Source organism: Notothenia rossii (genome assembly GCF_949606895.1).
Source record: "Notothenia rossii genome assembly, chromosome: 2".
Classification (NCBI taxonomy): Eukaryota; Metazoa; Chordata; class Actinopteri; order Perciformes; family Nototheniidae; genus Notothenia; species Notothenia rossii.
In genome coordinates, this window is record NC_136904.1 from 93073974 (window position 1) to 93092828 (window position 18855).

Here is an 18855-nt window from a genome sequence, read left to right on the forward strand (position 1 = left end):
ACGTATGTTAAGGGTCCACATTTCAGGAGGCAAAGGAAGTAAACGGTGGACTTTAAATGGTCTGGGGGTTTGATGGTTTAATGATGGGATGGAGGACCCGTTGTTTCCTCTCATGAATATACAGAGAGGCTGAGAGCAGAACTTCTCTCTCCTCTGAGCATGAAGCATGGGACGGAGTTTCATTGATTTGGGCATTCTCACAATAAGCAAGTGGAATGGATTTGATAATGAAGCACTGACAAGCCGCTCTACAGAGAGAGACGAGTGGATTCACGGATTTTCCACATAGTAAAAGTGGGGGGGGTCTAAACTAATCATTTTAAGAGGGGGGGACTTGTCCCACCCTCATACAATGGCTGCGACGCCCATGTATTGCACACATCTAAACTAGGGATGTGTCCTACCTGGAGCTTCTGTGGCGTCAGGTACCAGCTGGGGATCTGCTGCTGCTGGGTGTTTATGCTTTCCAGCGACTCTCCAGCACCCTGAGAGAGAAAGAGAGACAACACAACGTCTGAAATCATGGCTCCACTTCTCAATCATGGTGCAGAATATCATTGTTTAGAGTTTCATCTGCACCTTAGCCGGGCTGGAGGTCCGTTTCCTCTTCGCTGGACTGGCCTGAGGGTCTGTGTGATTACTTTCCTCTGCTTTACAGGCCTTTAAAGCCACAACAGACACACATAGTGAGGACCAATGGACTCACAACAACAACAACAACAACAACAACCTCCCTCCTTATGCAAACTACTTTTCAGATTTGCTCTCAAGTGGTGTTTCAAACAGCGTCAGACAGGTTTAAAACTGTTCTGCAAAATGATGAATATATTTGAACAGCAATGTGTGTCTTCAAATGTTGCATTATCACAATACTCTGATTAATACGGTTAGTGTTATCACCTTAATCCAATTAAGAGGTGTTGGTTAAGGTCTTAATTAGGGCTGCACAGAAAAAAGTATCACTGTTGTCCAATGTGATATTTAAATGGCCGTAATTATATTTGCAATTTGCTGAAGAGCCACGGCAAAAATTTTAATTAACAATAAAATCCTTTAAATTAATTTGTAATAATACAAAACAATTAAATAAATATTCAAATTATTGTTTAATAATATTAAATAATTATGTATCTATTATTTTGTATTATTAAATGATAAAAAATAATGTTAAAAAATATATATATATTTCCTCTAACATTGCGATTTCAAATATTGCAATTGCAATATTTGTTGAAATATTTAATAATAAATGATAAACAATTAAATAGGTTTTTTAAACGTAAATTAATAATAAAATCCTTTAAATGTATTTTTAATAATACAAAAAAATTAAACAAATATTCCAATTATTATTAAATAATATTAAATATTTATTAGTCTAATATTTTGTATTATTGAATAATTTAAAAAGATTCCCTCTAATAGATGAGTAACATATGCGTCACTTCCGGGCGAAAATTACGGCCCCGCCCACTTTTGGGGGAAACCAACACATTTGAATGGCGGTCAATACAAATTCTGAAGTTTTTGCCAATCAGATCAGACATTTAAAAAAAAAACGTTGAGGATGTGGATCTTCAAAGAGCCCGGTTACGATGGCCAGTCAGGCAAACAATTACATGAAATCATTTGATATCGACGAGCGGACTCGATATATGGTTACATTAAAATCAGTAGGCGAGGCTGTAATTTTCTCCAGCTGTTACTCTCATGAGCGACGCGGAAAATAATTGATTTATCATTCCAAAAAGCTGCCGTGTCGTTCTTTGCTCCTCAAACATTAAAGCAAATCCAGATTCACGTGTTTCTGAACTTCCTCTAAGAACAAAGGAGCTCTGTGGCTTCAGGCTCGATCGCCATTCAAATGACAGCGTTGGTTTCCCCCAAAAGTGGGCGGGGCCGTAAAGTGACGTAGGTGTTACTCTCACCTATGGACATCGATCGCCTACTGCTATATTTAACCATATATCGAGCCCGATCGTCGATCTCCAATGATTTCATGTAATTGTTTGCCTGTCTGGCCATCGTAATCGGGCTCTTTGAAGTCCACGGTTTTCTTACATTTCTGATCGGATTGGCAAAAAAGTCTGAATGTGTATTGAATTCAAATGACAGCTTTTTTTTTTTTTCAAAAGTGGGCGGAGCTGTACTTTTTGCCCGGAAGTGACGCATGTGTTACTCTCATGTATATTGTGATTTCATATGTGCAATTGCAATATTAGACAATATAAATAATAATAAACAATTATATTTTTGAATGCATTGTAGAGATAATCAGAGTACTCATGCCGTCACAATGCAACATTAGTTAGTTGCATTAGTCGGGGTTGTTTGGACGTGCAGACCATGTTGCTGACTGGTTGTTTACACATTCTCAAAACTGCGATGGGTTGCAACAACAATTTTGTTTACAGATATAATTTGGTTGTTTACTAGTTACTGTATTCTATAAAAAGTACATTTCTGTTACTCATGTCTGTTTGTTGATTAGATCAAGCAGGTGATGAGCAGGATGTTGTTGGGAGCCAAAAGAGGATGATGGCGTTGATAATTATAAACAAAAGTGCATGAAAACAGAGGACCAAAACAACTGATATGTTGATGGTAGGGCACTAGTAAGAATTCAATTATATATGATTAACTTGTAGCTTCAACAGTGTCAAATAAATGACACAAAACGCATGCATTTATAACATCAAGCGGCTCTATAGAGTGGTGCAGGAATGAGTCCTAAAGTTAGCATTTTAGCACATCTGGTTTCCCTGCTCTGGAAGTCAATGGTTTTCTGAATGTGTATTTGGTTGTTATCCTGATATACGGTCTGTGGTTAACAACATCTGACTTATTTTATTCTATCGATATATAATACGTCAATAAATACCCCACTGGTGAATTTAAAAACAGCGGTTGCTAACAAGTGTCTAAATGAGACGACTAAACGTCATCACGCCCAACATTAGCCGCCTTTAGCTTAGCGGTGGTGACGTGAAGTCATGTGACCGTGCTGTAGTTCCTTTATAGCCCAACATTAGCCACCTTTAGCTTAGCGGTGGTGACGTGAAGTCATGTGACCGTGCTGTAGTTCCTTTATAGCCCAACATTAGCCACCTTTAGCTTAGCGGTGGTGACGTGAAGTCATGTGACCGTGCTGTAGTTCCTTTATAGCCCAACATTAGCCACCTTTAGCTTAGCGGTGGTGACGTGAAGTCATGTGACCGTGCTGTAGTTCCTTTATAGCCCAACATTAGCCACCTTTAGCTTAGCGGTGGTGACGTGAAGTCATGTGACCGTGCTGTAGTTCCTTTATAGCCCATCATTAGCCACCTTTAGCTTAGCGGTGGTGACGTGAAGTGATGTGACGGGGCGGTAGTTCCTTTATAGCCCATCATTAGCCACCTTTAGCTTAGCGATGGTGACGTGAAGTCATGTGACCGTGCTGTAGTTCCTTTATAGCCCAACATTAGCCACCTTTAGCTTAGCGGTGGTGACGTGAAGTCATGTGACCGTGCTGTAGTTCCTTTATAGCCCAACATTAGCCACCTTTAGCTTAGCGGTGGTGACGTGAAGTCATGTGACCGTGCTGTAGTTCCTTTATAGCCCAACATTAGCCACCTTTAGCTTAGCGGTGGTGACGTGAAGTCATGTGACCGTGCTGTAGTTCCTTTATAGCCCAACATTAGCCACCTTTAGCTTAGCGGTGGTGACGTGAAGTCATGTGACCGTGCTGTAGTTCCTTTATAGCCCAACATTAGCCACCTTTAGCTTAGCGGTGGTGACGTGAAGTCATGTGACCGTGCTGTAGTTCCTTTATAGCCCAACATTAGCCTCCTTTAGCTTAGCGGTGGTGACGTGAAGTCATGTGACCGTGCTGTAGTTCCTTTATAGCCCAACATTAGCCACCTTTAGTCAACGATAGCTTTTTTAGTTTGTTTGACACAAAGCGTTTTGTCTGTATTATTCCAAAATCACATGGAGGAATACCATTGGCTGTTAATGGAGAGAACCAGAGAGATGCCAATATGTCATCACTGCACCACTCTATGAAGATCAACTACACACTACTACACTCTGGTACTAATTAGATTCTTATTATAATATGGGCCTTGCTCCAATTCCTTAAGAAGGTTTCCCACATTTTGCTCAGAACCTCTGAACGAATCGGAGCAAGGCCTCAGCTTCATCAGTCCTCATATATATGTTATGTTCCAGTAATATTACAAAGTGTGTGTGTTGTCTGGTATGAGCTGGCCTCACCTGCTCCTGTGCAGTGCTCAGGGCCCCCTGCCGGGACGTGAGCTCAGCAGGAATGGGTAAACTCCACGCCTCTTCAATACTAGGAAGCATTTTACTCTTATTCTGCAGACTACCTGGCTGTTGGTTACACAACTGAGCCTAGGGGAAATTGTGTAAGACACAAACTTTTAGTGCTGAACTCGACAGGAAAAAGCCAACTACAGAGACTACGTAGAGGTGAGTGTTTGCAGAATACAACAGAAATGTTCAATGCCATGAAGTTATGCTTTACAATTACAAGTGAGAAAAATGTGTTTAAAACACACCAATATGAATCAGTATTCATATCTCAGTGGTCAGAAATCAAAATGAGAAAAAAGCAGATATCTTTGGCAATAAACACCACACACACACACACACACACACACACACACACACACACACACACACACACACACACACACACACACACACACACACACACACACACACACACACACACACACACACACACACACACACACACACACACACACACACACACACACACACACACACACACACACACACACACACACACACACACACACACACACACACACACACACACACACACACACACACACACACACACACACACACACGCGTACAGTACGGGTTCCCAGCACATACAAACTGCCGGATTCTAACTTTCATATGTTGGGCAATTTGCACAATTAGCATAAGTTGCATTAAAGGTGGGGTAGGTAAGTTTGAGAAACCGGATCGAGATACACTTTTTCTTATATTCCATGGAATGCTCTTAACATCCTGATAGCATTAAATATCTGAAGTGCTTTGACAAAAAATACATAAAGAAATGTCATCAGTGGAAGCCGTGGCGCTGTAAAAAGCACGACCAATCATCTGAGCCGGCTAAAGTAACTGGATGGCCTACCTGCCTGTCAGCCTTCCATCTGTGCACAAACTGATCTCGTGCCCTCATTGGTCATGTGCGCGTTCGTGTGTGTTGGAGGAGGGGCTCTGTGAGGAAGTCTGAAGGAAGAGGCAGATTTTTTCCGGCTGTGTATTTTCAAATTCTAGCGCACTCCAGCTGGTTTCTCCAAAATTACCTACCCCACCTTTAACTCTTTTTAGGGTGCAGCTATGACCTACCCCACCTTTAATTAGCATTGTAGACTCTGCAGACAATAGTTAGAAAATGGCTTGGTCAATTTGGACAATTTAGGAGTGGTTATGGAGGTTATTGGGGATGCTGAGATTAATTCTTACATTTTCAAGGTCAGAAATGGCAGTTTTAACTGGAAAGTGGACATATCTGTACTCTGTGTTTGATGAATTTTGGAAGTTTTAGGGGGCTCTGGATCATTTGGATTTGAGTGATTCCCTATTTATTTTGAGAACAAAAATGTTATACATATCTATTGGTTGCAGAGCTACTCATGGTAGTCAAAATAAACCCACAGATAGTACAAATATGGCCACTTTCTACTTAAAACTGACATTTTTGATCCTGAAACTGTCAGAAATGCATTCAGCCTCCTCAATAACCCACAACCAAATCTTCCAAGTAATTGTTTAGTTATTGTCCACATGCGCTATCAAGCCATTAACACTTATTACACCATGAACATTGTATAAGATGCACATTCAAAAAAGGACAATGAGAAGGGGAGGGTTTCAATGTATCCCTTATTGCAACTGTTTACTACTCCCTGTAACGGCAAGTGTAATTCCTTGTAACTGGTGAAATGTTCTCAACCGTCTTCTAAATAAAGAATTGCACAACTTATGCTAATTGTGCAAATTGCCCAAAAAAGTGAGTTAGCATCCGGCAGTTTCCAAATACTGGGACCCGTGCTATACATGTCTAACATGAAACTTTCGGTTTCTCCACATCTCCTTGTTCCCGGTGCTGGAACCCAGCCTCCAAAGAGCTCCTACCTGCAGCAGCTTGATCCTCTGAGTGAGTGCAGCCGTGTTGAGGCAGGCTTTGCTCCGCGTGGCGTTGATGTAGCACTTGATGGCGTCGTGCGGCTGCCCGCAGGACTCGTACAGCGTGCCCAGGTCCATCCAGGCTGCCGCGTGGCTGTGGTCCAGCTGAACCGCACAGATATACGCCTGCAGAGCGTCCATAGGCTGGTTCTGCTGCTGGTACAGAACCCTGCAGGACACGAGAGGGGGAAGTGAGTCTCTGCCATCTTTAAAGAGCTCCCATCATGCTGTATCCTCCCAACTCTCACAGGACATACTCCAACCTTAATGAATCTATCTATAGATCCTCTCATACTGCTTCCTGTTCCCTATGTCCTCTGTTTCTCCATGATAGCCAGTGACGTCCTGAGCACACAGCCTCCTTGAACAAGTACATTGGGTTTTCCGTATCAGCTGTGTTTCACCGATAACAGACATATTTAGTCCCCCTAGTCACATGTCTCTTTCTTCTACATTGAAAACGTAAAGGCATCCTTTGTAGAGGCTAAACCTGCATCGCATATACAAATATTTGTGATTATTTCCTCACTTTTATACCATATCTGTTTAAAATAAGTAATCAACATCTACAGACTAAGGTGAGCTATGCAAGAGAAACATTGTTAAGCTTAATCAGCTGGAACCGGTGAAGAAATGCAGGTAGAAAGTCTCCGAAACATATTGCCACTCTGCTCATTGGCATTGGTCCGTCATTTCCTGTATATTGGCTTTTTTTAATAATATTTTTACACTGTATGACCCATTTCTGTATGAAAAAGCCACAAACACCTGGCTCAATAAATACAGACGACCGGTATGTTGTCTAGAGCGGATTTCCGTGGTGCATTGGACCACATGTGCTGTTTTATCTTTATTCTAACGGCAGCTTGGGGGGGGGGGGTGCTAGTGAATCAATTTCAGTTTTCCACACTCTCGCGGGAGCCTCGTTGCGGGGAAATTATAAATATGGCTAGTCCGCCCCTGAAAATGTCTATGCAAACGTTATTATTAATAATAGTTTAAAAAAAATTATTTAAAAAAATTATATATATATTTTTTAGAATTTTCCATTTTTATTTTGTAATTATCTCGCGACCCCCACTTTGGGAACCCCTGCCCTAGCGCAGGAACAACTATATTCTAAATCTACAAGCCTTGATGATCAAATAGTTGTTGTCCAGTAGATAATGTGTGATTAGACCCTCTCCTCTCCAGGATATTGAAATCTTCCAGCACTTATAAAGACGTTAGCAACTTTGCAATTGATCAAAGAAAAGCCACTTATGGTGCATTTCCACCGCAGCGCGTAGCACGGTTTAAGGGTGCCGAGCCAAGCCTGGCCCGTTTTTTTGTTGCTTTTCCACTAAATTCAATTCAAAACCTTTATTTATCCAGGTGAAATCCCATTGAGATCAATGATCTCTTTTTCAAGGGAGACCTGCAGCAGTAGGTTCCACATGAAGACATAAACAACAGAACAACAAAAGGACATCATACAGCAACATATACAGGGATTACAATTTACATATCTATCCACATGTACAGGTACCAACAGCATCTGACTGTGGAGCATCCAACCGAGCTTTAAAAACATGTAGTGGTACCAGCTTGGTCATTTTCCATTATTTTTGCAGACTGTTCCAAGTTAGTGGAGCTGCTCATCTAAAAGCTTTCTTCCCTAAGACAGTCCTAGCACTTGGCACATTTAATAAAACCACAGCATGAGATCTCAGGCAATAAGTACTTTCAATTTGCCGAGAGATCAGGGAGCAGATATAAGATGGTACTTTATCCAACATGGCTTTGTAAATGAAAAAGTACCAGTGACTGAGCCTCCGTACAGGAAGTGATGGCAAAACCTCCTTGGTATGCAGGGTACAGTGATGCGTAAGTGCTTTACAGTTTGTGATAAATCTCAGTGCACTGTGATACGCAGCATCTAACTTGCTCAGGTAATTGGCCGGTGCATTCATTCCACTCGGGGTGGCTCCGGCTCAGGGCTATTTTTCACCTTTTTTCTGGCCCTCCAAAATCGAGGTTCTTACCGGGCGAACAACCGGGACGAATATGCCCCACTAGTGACATAAACACTCTCGACTGCTGATTGGTCAGAGAGAATCGCTGGCCAGGGGGCTACAACTACAACAAGATGAACATATTTGACTGTGATTTAATTGTAATACACGTTTCAAAATGATGCCGAAGTAACAACATACTGATACCGGTTAGTAAAAACCATGAATTAATGCTTTGACAAGTCTGCAGACAGACGGCAGGCGAACAACCTAATGTGTGTTTTCTAAATGGAGCTTGGCTAAGCTAACGCAGTATATGCTCCAACCGTCTACATTCACAACAACATAAATAAACCAGCGACTGTATTCTCCATGACACAGACACTCTGTGGTTTGGACTTGTTTAACTTGTGTCTAGTTTCTGAACAGATATGAAGAGCTGTGAGCTCTGAGGGCTAACAGCTAACGGCTGATGTTGGTTTTGTGGTTCTCATTGAAGATGACGTCACGGCTCCGCCTACACTGCGTTACTATAGTTACTGCCCCAGCTACTAAACTATAATGGAAACGCAGCATAAAGTGAGCCAGGCCTAACAAGGCCTAACTATACCGTGCTAAGCCGAGCGAGGCCCTGCAGTGGAAATGCGCAAATACATATACTATGAAATAAACTTGTTACGTGTTCTCACCCTATGGAGCACCAGGTGTCAGCGCTGGCCTCTGACTTATCGATGGACTGACGGTAAGAGATGAAGGCATCCTGCACCTTCCCTATACTGGAGTAGCACCTGGAGGAGAGAAACAACACTTCAGATATACAAAAAACAGAGCATTTAGACAAAAAGCATAGTGACGCTTGCATGTGAAAATGCAATGCCGTTTGAGTAGAGGATATGAGACGAAACGAAACGACATTTCTTTGGCAACTCTCACTGCAGTAAAAAAGAGACACAATACCATTTATGATTTTAGGGAGGCTGTGGCTCAGTGGATAGTGTGCTGGACTTCAAATCAGGGGGTAGCAAGTTTGAGTCCCACTGCAGTCTGCATGTCAAATTGCTCCTGGGGGGATTGCCCACAGTAGCTTTGGATAAAAGCAAGTGACATGTAATTTAACGACGATTTTATATCAATTCAAGACATGATCTAATATCATGAAGTCTTAAATTCATGGGCCTGCAGTCGATATCACACAATATCCTATCACCATTTAACACTATCACTAAAATATTGTCTTTACTGGGCTCATACAGACATTTAAATTGAAAAGAAAACAATCTATTCTTTCAATTAGTTCACTGAGAGCTGCACGATTTTTTTTTTTTTTTAAATTTTGTTTAGGACTTGTGATATTAAGTAGGAAAATTAACTCAAACACGTCATGTTACAATTATTTTGCTGTTTGCTACAAAAGGAAAACTCGCGCGGCCCTCATGTCAGGGGTACTTGAGTGAGTGGCAGCAAACCACCGATCACCATCAAATCTCCAAAGCAGACGGACCCGGAGATTAAAGGTCAAAACACTGAATAAAGTAGCTTCACGTGTTTCTCCAGTTCGGCGTTGCTAACCGAGCTCAGCTTGTTGCTCTGATACCTTAAGATCCAGACGTCCGTGACTAAAACCCTTCATCCGGTTAAATATAGTTAGAAACATACCAATTACATAGCATTAAAGTTCAAGAAAGGACGGTTTGAGGACAAAAGAAAACTGTCTTTTCTTCAATTCCTGTACTTTTTCATATCGCAGGGGGGGGAAATCACAATGTCAGTTTTTTCCAATACGGTGCAGCCCTAAGTTCACTACTAAGTGCCATATTGTACGTATGTTTAAGCACCGTTTGATGAAAATGAAGAAAGTGGCCTTGGACGTTACACGGAGACACATATGTGCAAGTTAAAAATAAACAGACATCTTAAAGCTTTAGTAGTCTCATTTAGAAACCTAATAGACCGTATTTCTTCTTGGCTTCTGACAGGAAACACATTCATAACTCATTGCTCAAGGCGGGGTCCCTGAACAAAGGGTAAAACTACATGTGCAGTGTAAAAAAGGGAAAACACAACGACACTGTCATGCAGCGTTTTAATAACCAGGATGTAGGCTAGCTAACACCTTAAGGGACAGCATGGCTTGTGTCTGCTCCAATGCATTCAGTCTGTTATTTAACCCTCGGGAGAAACCAGATTCAAACGGCGCAGGAAAAGGAGAACTTGTGTTTGGCTGGAAGCAATCACTGAACACCAATAACAGCTCATATAGCCAAGATATGATCAGTGGCAGATGGTAGGTTTAACAAACAGTGTAATCTGGACAGGTAACAGACCAGCCCTGACACACACACACACACACACACACACACACACACACACACACACACACACACACACACACACACACACACACACACACACACACACACACACACACACACACACACACACACACACACACACACACACACACACACACACACACACACACACACACACACACACACACACACACACACACACACACACACACACACACACACACACACACACACACACACACACACACACACACTTTCTTTTGTCTATTCGACTCAAATCAAAACTGCTCCACCTGTTAAAAATCTGCTCAAAGATTGTTGGTCACCCTGTCAGAGACATTCTGACTCGGCGTACCATAATAACCTGTGAGGCTGTCGAACAACATCATCTGGGACCCAAAGCATGTTTTAACAGAGACTATGAACTGCTACCATCTAATGGAGATTCAATAAAGTCAGACTGAAGCATCCTCTGTGCTCCAGTCAGTCCTCTCAGTAAACACAGAGCTGATTCCAGATCAGATGCACGCTGAAGGCTCTTTGAGCAGCTTTTTCTCTCAGTTTATGTACTGTGTCTTGATATGTGTCTGTTTATGTTACACATGAGACTTGATCTGACCATTAAAGTATTATGGTATCGAGCCCGTGTTTGTTCTTACCTGCCGAGAAAGTACCAGGACTGTCCGGAGTTTGGGTCTGCTTCTAGAGACTTCTGCAGACACTGGATGGCATAGCTGTCCTTGGTGCCTTTATCCCCCAGCGTCTCCACCGTGTGATGCATCCAACCTGCGGGAGCAGAGGCAAGGAAGACATGGATATAATCAAAACACTTCTTACAAAACTTCTGGCTTTGCTCCTGCACCTAAAGTGGCACCGACGTACGGAGCAGAAGATGTAGAGTGGTGCAGATATGTATTTTAGAAGGCCTACACTGAAGTGAGCACATCCCTGATTCCCTCCACAAAAAGCCAATCACACGCAGAATAATCTCCACGTATTAACAACACTTAAGCTAACGTTAGGCTATAAAGGAACTACAGCACGGTCACATGACTTCACGTCTCCACCGCTAAGCTAAAGGAGGCTAATGTTGGGCTATAAAGGAACTACAGCACGGTCACATGACTTCACGTCTCCACCGCTAAGCTAAAGGAGGCTAATGTTGGGCTATAAAGGAACTACAGCACGGTCACATGACTTCACGTCACCACCGCTAAGCTAAAGGAGGCTAATGTTGGGCTATAAAGGAACTACAGCACGGTCACATGACTTCACGTCACCACCGCTAAGCTAAAGGAGGCTAATGCTGGGCTATAAAGGAACTACAGCACGGTCACATGACTTCACGTCCCCACCGCTAAGCTAAAGGAGGCTAATGTTGGGCTATAAAGGAACTACAGCACGGTCACATGACTTCACGTCCCCACCGCTAAGCTAAAGGAGGCTAATGTTGGGCGTGATGGCGTTTAGTCGTCTCATTTAGACACTTGTTAGCAACCGCTGTTTTAAATTCACCAGTGGGGTATTTACTGACATATTTCATATATATCGTAGAACTAAATCTCTTCAGCTTGAGGTAACCACAGACCTTATTTCAAGCAGACAACCAAAAACACATTCAGTAAACCATAACGCTGCGGAAACAAAAGATAAGACTTCAAGGTGGAAACTTTCAATGGGAATAAATGGAAATGTTCACCCCTTTGCAACCCAAGATCTGACTGATAAACAACACAAACAACCTCGAACAGCTCTCCAACCAAATGGAGGAGGGGGAGTCACACACACACACACACACACACACACACACACACACACACACACACACACACACACACACACACACACACACACACACACACACACACACACACACACACACACACACACACACACACACACACACACACACACACACACACACACACACACACACACACACACACACACACACACACACACTTCAAAGCTCTCCGATCGAGCCTTCCTAAACAACTCCTCCCTCCTCTTCTACGGGTGCAGAAAAACACACACTGTGCAGCAATGGGCAATTTACAGCAATTTACAGCACAAAAACACCCCCCCCCCCCCCGCCATTTCTTCTCCTTTACACCTGTGGCAAGCTACACAGGTCGCCATGACAACCTCTGCAAACTGAACTGGGAATGATTGTTAGAAATGGGAGAGAGCGGGTGAGGAGAGGGAGGGGCGGCATCTACACAAATGGAAATCTCTCTGGCGTTTGCACAGGAAAATGAGTGTGTGTGTTTGAAGATAACCTTCGAGCCGCCTCCTATACTTATAACCTACTACTTATATAAAGAGTGGGTGATGCGTTCACACAAAAGCAAAGCGTTCTGTCTCAATTCCACACATTTCCAATATGAAAACTAAAAGAAATGAACCTCTGATAAACAATTAAACGCAGGTTCATTGGAGCTTCATCATACTTGAAAACTGGTACAAAATGGCGCTCAATCATTTCCCGCAATGCAACACAATAAAAACACAGAACTGTCGATCTAGGGGATTACATTCGAGTTGTATGTGACTCTGAAAAACTACTTGTTTCCTCTGAATAACAGACGTATCTGACACTTCGTCTGCAGCGTGCATCACGAAATCAGACTGCACGGGAGCTGAAAGCATTGTAAACGTTTAAAGGCTGAAACACACCTCGAGAAATATGAAGTCTTTTCATTACGGAGAGTGGATTGTGAAGAGGAAATACAAATCAACCCTCCATTGCTACGGGACTGTCATGACCGCCTTCTTAGTGCTAAAAAAGTTCAACGTTTCATTTATTTTTTCATGTTTATTTCATTTCTTTACATTCAAATGTTTAAATGCTATGCAGCTCATTTTAGAATGTCAATACAAAGTGTTCAACGCCTGCATGTGTGCACAATGCAGATAAGCGTGAGGCTACATCTATATTTGACTACATGTTGAATCACGGAAAAACACATAACAATTGCAGTGTGTGTAAAAAATAACATGTTTCTGTCGCATCAAATATAAGAGCAAAATATTCACGAGTTAACAAACACAACATCATTTTGCACTTGAGTACTTGTGTGTGTCTGCACAGTGTGGGGGAAGGGAACAGCAGAACACAATGCTCTGATTGCCACACACACACACACACACACACACACACACACACACACACACACACACACACACACACACACACACACACACACACACACACACACACACACACACACACACACACACACACACACACACACACACACACACACACACACACACACACACACACACACACAGTGGAAATAAATCTCCATTGGACCACGTGACGACCTTAAATCCACAACACAGCATAATGCAATCCCTAAACAGTGAAACAGTAATATGTGTCATACACACACAGCTCCACATGTGCAGGGGGAGAGTATTAGCCAATAAGAGTGGAGGAAACTCACCCAGTTGTTGCAGAGAGGTCGCCTTCACCTGTGCAGGAAGGTTCTCCGTCTGCAAGAGACTTTCATACGCTTCTTTCGCCGCTCTGTATTTCTTCTGCAGAGAGGAAAGAGTCAAACAAAACAAAAGGAGAAGAGACGCAGAGTTTAGAGCCAGACAGCAGCAGGGCTAGAGTTTTATGGTTCTTTCTGGACAGACACAAAGAGTCTTAAGACCTCCTCACACTCGTAATGACCAACACACACACACACACACACGGGGGAGGGTCAGCAAAGAAGAGGACAGGCCAGACTCAACACGTCTGGTGGGGTTAAGTGTGTGTGTGTGTGTGTGTGTGTGTGTGTGTGTGTGTGTGTGTGTGTGTGTGTGTGTGTGTGTGTGTGTGTGTGTGTGTGTGTGTGTGTGTGTGTGTGTGTGTGTGTGTGTGTGTGTGTGTGTGTGTGTGTGTGTGTGTGTGTGTGTGTGTGGGGAACACCCCCTCCTCCCTTTGGTTGGAGGTCATTCGTGTCGTTGATCATCTAAATCTAGGTTTGCAAAGGGTTGAACATTCCCATTTAAAGTTTCCCAAAATGTTGCACCACAACTCGTATCTTCAGTTTCCTCAGACATTATACTTTGAGCTCTTGTATTCACGTAGTTCTCTATATTACATATCATAAAGTTGTCCGAGAACGAGTCCTAAAACCCAGGACTGAGTCAGCATGTTAGCACTTCCTGTCCAATGTTCTTGAAGTCAAAGGTTTTCTGAATGTGTTTTTTGTTGTTGAGCACGAACTGAAGAGATTTTAAAATGTTGTTCTACGACATAAAATACATCGGTAAATCCCCCACGTCATGACGGTGCTTTGTGCTTTGGGGAACCTGATGTAGTCTGGAGGTGAGGAAAGTGTGTGTGTGTTGGAAAATAACCTTCTAGCTGCCTCTATACTTATACACAGAGTAGTTCATACATTCACAAACCATTCTGTCCTTATGTCACACGTTTCCAATCTGAAAACGGTTCCTCATATTAGAAACAGCTGCTGACTGGCCCTCGATAACAACTCAGGTTCTCTGAATGTGTGTTTTGTCGTTAGCCTGACATAAAGTTTGGTGTTGACACAAGCTGAAGAGATTTCAAAGTTTTGTTCTATGACATAAAATACGTCAATCCACTTGTGAATTAAAAAATGGAGGTTGCTCACAAGTGTCTAAATGAGACGGCTAAACGTCATCACGGCGCTTTGGGGAAACCTGATTCCTGCTCAGTGTTTGCTTTACTCTCCGACCTTATTGACCTTGGTTCTGAACCCGTGTGTGGAGGAGGGTGTGTGTGTGTGCAAGGAGGCTGAATGTTTCCCTTATCAGCACACACACACACACACACACACACACACACACACACACACACACACACACACACACACACACACACACACACACACACACACACACACACACACACACACACACACACACACACACACACACACACACACACACACACACACACACACACACACACACACACACACACACACACACACACACACACACACACACACACACACCTTCCTGTCTGCCCACCATAAAGACACCTCAGGGTAAACACAGACACTCAGGGACATAAATGAGGCTCTCTGAGAGGCTCCTTCCTGCCTAATGATCGTCCTGCAGACAGACGACAAACACGGATATGATCAAATGTATAAATCATCAACTTAACTCCACTCAAGTAATAAGGACTGAGGACTAAGAAGCTTGAACCAGTGCTGAACTTCTTCTGTCAAAGTCTTGAGTGTTTCAGGTTTCAGCTCCACCCAAGTCTGGCTTATTCATTTAAATCTTAAAACATAATTCGATGTTTCTTTTTTTTGTTACTGGGACTTGTGTGTATTATTACATTCAAATCAGCTTGAGAATGGGAAGCTATGTGTTAACACTCAATTGTGTTGATGTTGATGTTGATACAACACAACACATAGGTGGTCATTTTATTAGCTTAAATGTGTTTTTAAAAAGAGCCAATAACAAAACTGTTGAACAAATTAGATTTTGTTTCCGATTTGACCTCAAGGGCGGTCTGCAATAAAGACTGAATATCACAGGTTGTTCATTGAGTGTTACGACAATAAACTGCACCCCATTTAAAACAGAATTTGTCAAATAAGGATTGCTTACCTGGATCTCATACAAATGAGCAATGTGGAACTGAACTGTGGAGGAAAAGCAGAAGAAAGAAAGGAATTAGAAAACTTTATTTATCCTGCGGGAATTTGGTTTGGTTCATTTAGACTAAAATATAACAAAACACAAGAAGTAGGAAGAGTAAACATGTCTTAGGAAAATATAAATAATTGTACAAATATTCATAAAGACATAAGTTAAGTAGAAACGTACACATTATATAACATAAATCTGTAAAGATTACGATAAGTCAAGAAAGAGGGTCTACAGCAGGGGGGTCAAACTCAAATGCACAGTGGGCCAACATTTAAATATGTACTAGTGGAGGGCCGGACTGGTTCAATATTTATTGCAGAACTTATTGAAATGAACTTATTGCATATATTAAACCTGGAACTAACAAAGCTTAAATGATTGCCTATAAAAACAACATTAAACATTAAATAATCAGTTGATTCATTTCTTATGGCTCTATCTGCAGCTTTTCCAGAGTCAGTTCTTATGAGTACATTTTCCCACAGGCCAACAACAGCTTCAACAAAACTATTCCCCTCAAAGAGAAACCAAACATGCCCTGTTGTCGTGAGAGAGAAAGTGCAGAAGGAAACATCCATTAGACTCAGTGTGCTGCTCTGTGATGCTAGCTCAGATACTTGGCATCTCATCTTGGGTGCAAGGTCATCAATGTTTGGGCTCAGACTCTGAGCTGAGGAGACCCTCAGGATGGAGTGAAGGGGTGAGAGCAATATACCGGAGGGCCAGATCTAATAGGAATTAGAAATTATCCTGAGGGCCGAAATTAAATCCACCAAGGGCCTGATTTGGCCCCCGGGCCTCGAGTTTGACACATGTGGTCTAAAGCAGGGGTTCCCAACCTTTTTTCCCAAGAGCCCCCACAAACTGTATGAATGTGAAATATTTTGTTAAAGGAGCATGAAAGCGTAACTAAGGAGCTCTATTGGAGTGACTGATGGTTATTGGACTCAGGATTAATTCATTTGGATTCCCGCTGTATGAAGAAATGAAAGGACGGCGCAAGTGGAACCAATTCACAAAGGGATTAAACTGTTTAAAACACATGCTCAAAGTAAGACGGATTTTGCCGATGTGTTTATGTGGATTGAAAAGTCGTAAATAATCTACAAAATGGAGGAGACCGATCTGATCGGAGCAACTGAGACAAATAATCTGAAACCGGAATGGGCAATTAAAAATGCGTTTATCCAGAAAAGCCTGGTTTTGACACTTCACGGGCAAAAGGAACATTTATATTAAAGAAAGAATTATACATTTCTGTCTTTTTATGCCTTTAATAGCTACTAACTTGAATTTTTATTAAAATGAATTCATCAATTATTTTTTATATTTTATTGTAATGTAGAAACAAGGCTTTTAGTGACAATCATGTATTGCTTTACAATTATATGTAAAAAAAAAAAAAAAAAAAGTAAAAAAAAAAAAAAAAAGTCTAAATATGATATTTTGCCTCAAATGATCTGAGGTCTGGCGCCCCCCCTGCGATCTTTGGCGCCCCGGCCCCCAAGGGGGGCGCGCCCCCCAGGTTGGGAACCACTGGTCTAAAGCATCCTGGATATTATAGTCGCTCCATTTAGACTAAAATATAACAAAAGTAAAGAAATGTATATAAGCATAAGAAGGGAGAGTAAGAATGGCCCATAAAAAAGAGAACAAATTGTCAAAATATTTGTCTTAACGTAAGAAGTTTAATAAAAAATGTGCACATTGTAGAATATATAACATGCATGTGTAAATTAGGAGATAAACAGGTCAAGAAAGAGGGTCTGAAAAGATCCAGGACATTATATCACCCTATGGAGCTCAGTGAGAACAGGTTGCACACAGTATGGAGCGCAGATGGGAGGGGGAGTAGGACAGCATCCCCAGAGTGTGTGTGTGTGTGTGTGTGTGTGTGTGTGTGTGTGTGTGTGTGTGTGTGTGTGTGTGTGTGTGTGTGTGTGTGTGTGTGTGTGTGTGTGTGTGTGTGTGTGTGTGTGTGTGTGTGTGTGTGTGTGTTTCAGTTCTCTCTCCACATACAGTCTCCTTGGCAACTCCACTTTCTGTTCGAGTCAGCAGGGGAACGGAGAGGAGAAACTGTTCTTCAGAAATATTCCTGTGCCCTTTTCTGTGTGTGTGTGTGTGTGTGTGTGTGTGTGTGTGTGTGTGTGTGTGTGTGTGTGTGTGTGTGTGTGTGTGTGTGTGTGTGTGTGTGTAGAACTCCCCCTCCTCCCTTTGGTTGGAGAGCTGTTCGAGGTTGTTTGTGTTGTTTATCAGTCAGATCTTGGGTTGCAAAGGGGTGAACATTTCCATTTATTCCCATTAAAAGTTTCCACCTTGAAGTCTTATCTTTTGTTTCCGCAGCGTTATGGTTTACTGAATGTGTTTTTGGTTGTCTGCTTGAAATAAGGTCTGTGGTTACCTCAAGCTGAAGAGATTTAGTTCTACGATATATATATCAAATATGTCAGTAAATACCCCACTGTTGAATTTAAAACAGCGGTTGCTAACAACTGTCTAAATGAGACGACTAAACGCCATCACGCCCAACATTAGCCTCCTTTAGCTTAGCGGTGGTGACGTGAAGTCATGTGACCGTGCTGTAGTTCCTTTATAGCCCAACATTAGCCTCCTTTAGCTTAGTGGTGGTGACGTGAAGTCATGTGACCGTGCTGTAGTTCCTTTATAGCCCA

The 18855-nt window shown here is 42.2% G+C and overlaps 1 protein-coding gene across 2 annotated transcripts in view; it reads right to left on the reverse strand.

The window, feature by feature from the left end:
• Positions 1-263: 263 nt before the first annotated feature.
• kdm6a (lysine (K)-specific demethylase 6A) overlaps positions 264-18855 on the reverse strand; it is a 59460-nt gene continuing 40868 nt past the window's right edge. Inside the window, exons 8-15 of one of the 2 annotated variants that reach the window (XM_079663605.1) lie at positions 16142-16176; positions 13984-14077; positions 11194-11320; positions 8912-9010; positions 6178-6397; positions 4255-4392; positions 580-660; positions 274-485 (exon numbers count right to left, since the gene is read on the reverse strand). In XM_079663605.1, the coding sequence (XP_079519731.1) occupies positions 315-485; positions 580-660; positions 4255-4392; positions 6178-6397; positions 8912-9010; positions 11194-11320; positions 13984-14077; positions 16142-16176 (965 nt within the window). In that variant the 3' untranslated portion in view covers positions 274-314. Of the gene's footprint in view, positions 486-579; positions 661-4254; positions 4393-6177; positions 6398-8911; positions 9011-11193; positions 11321-13983; positions 14078-16141; positions 16177-18855 lie in introns of both variants that reach the window. The other variant, XM_079663606.1, reaches the window with a different exon arrangement.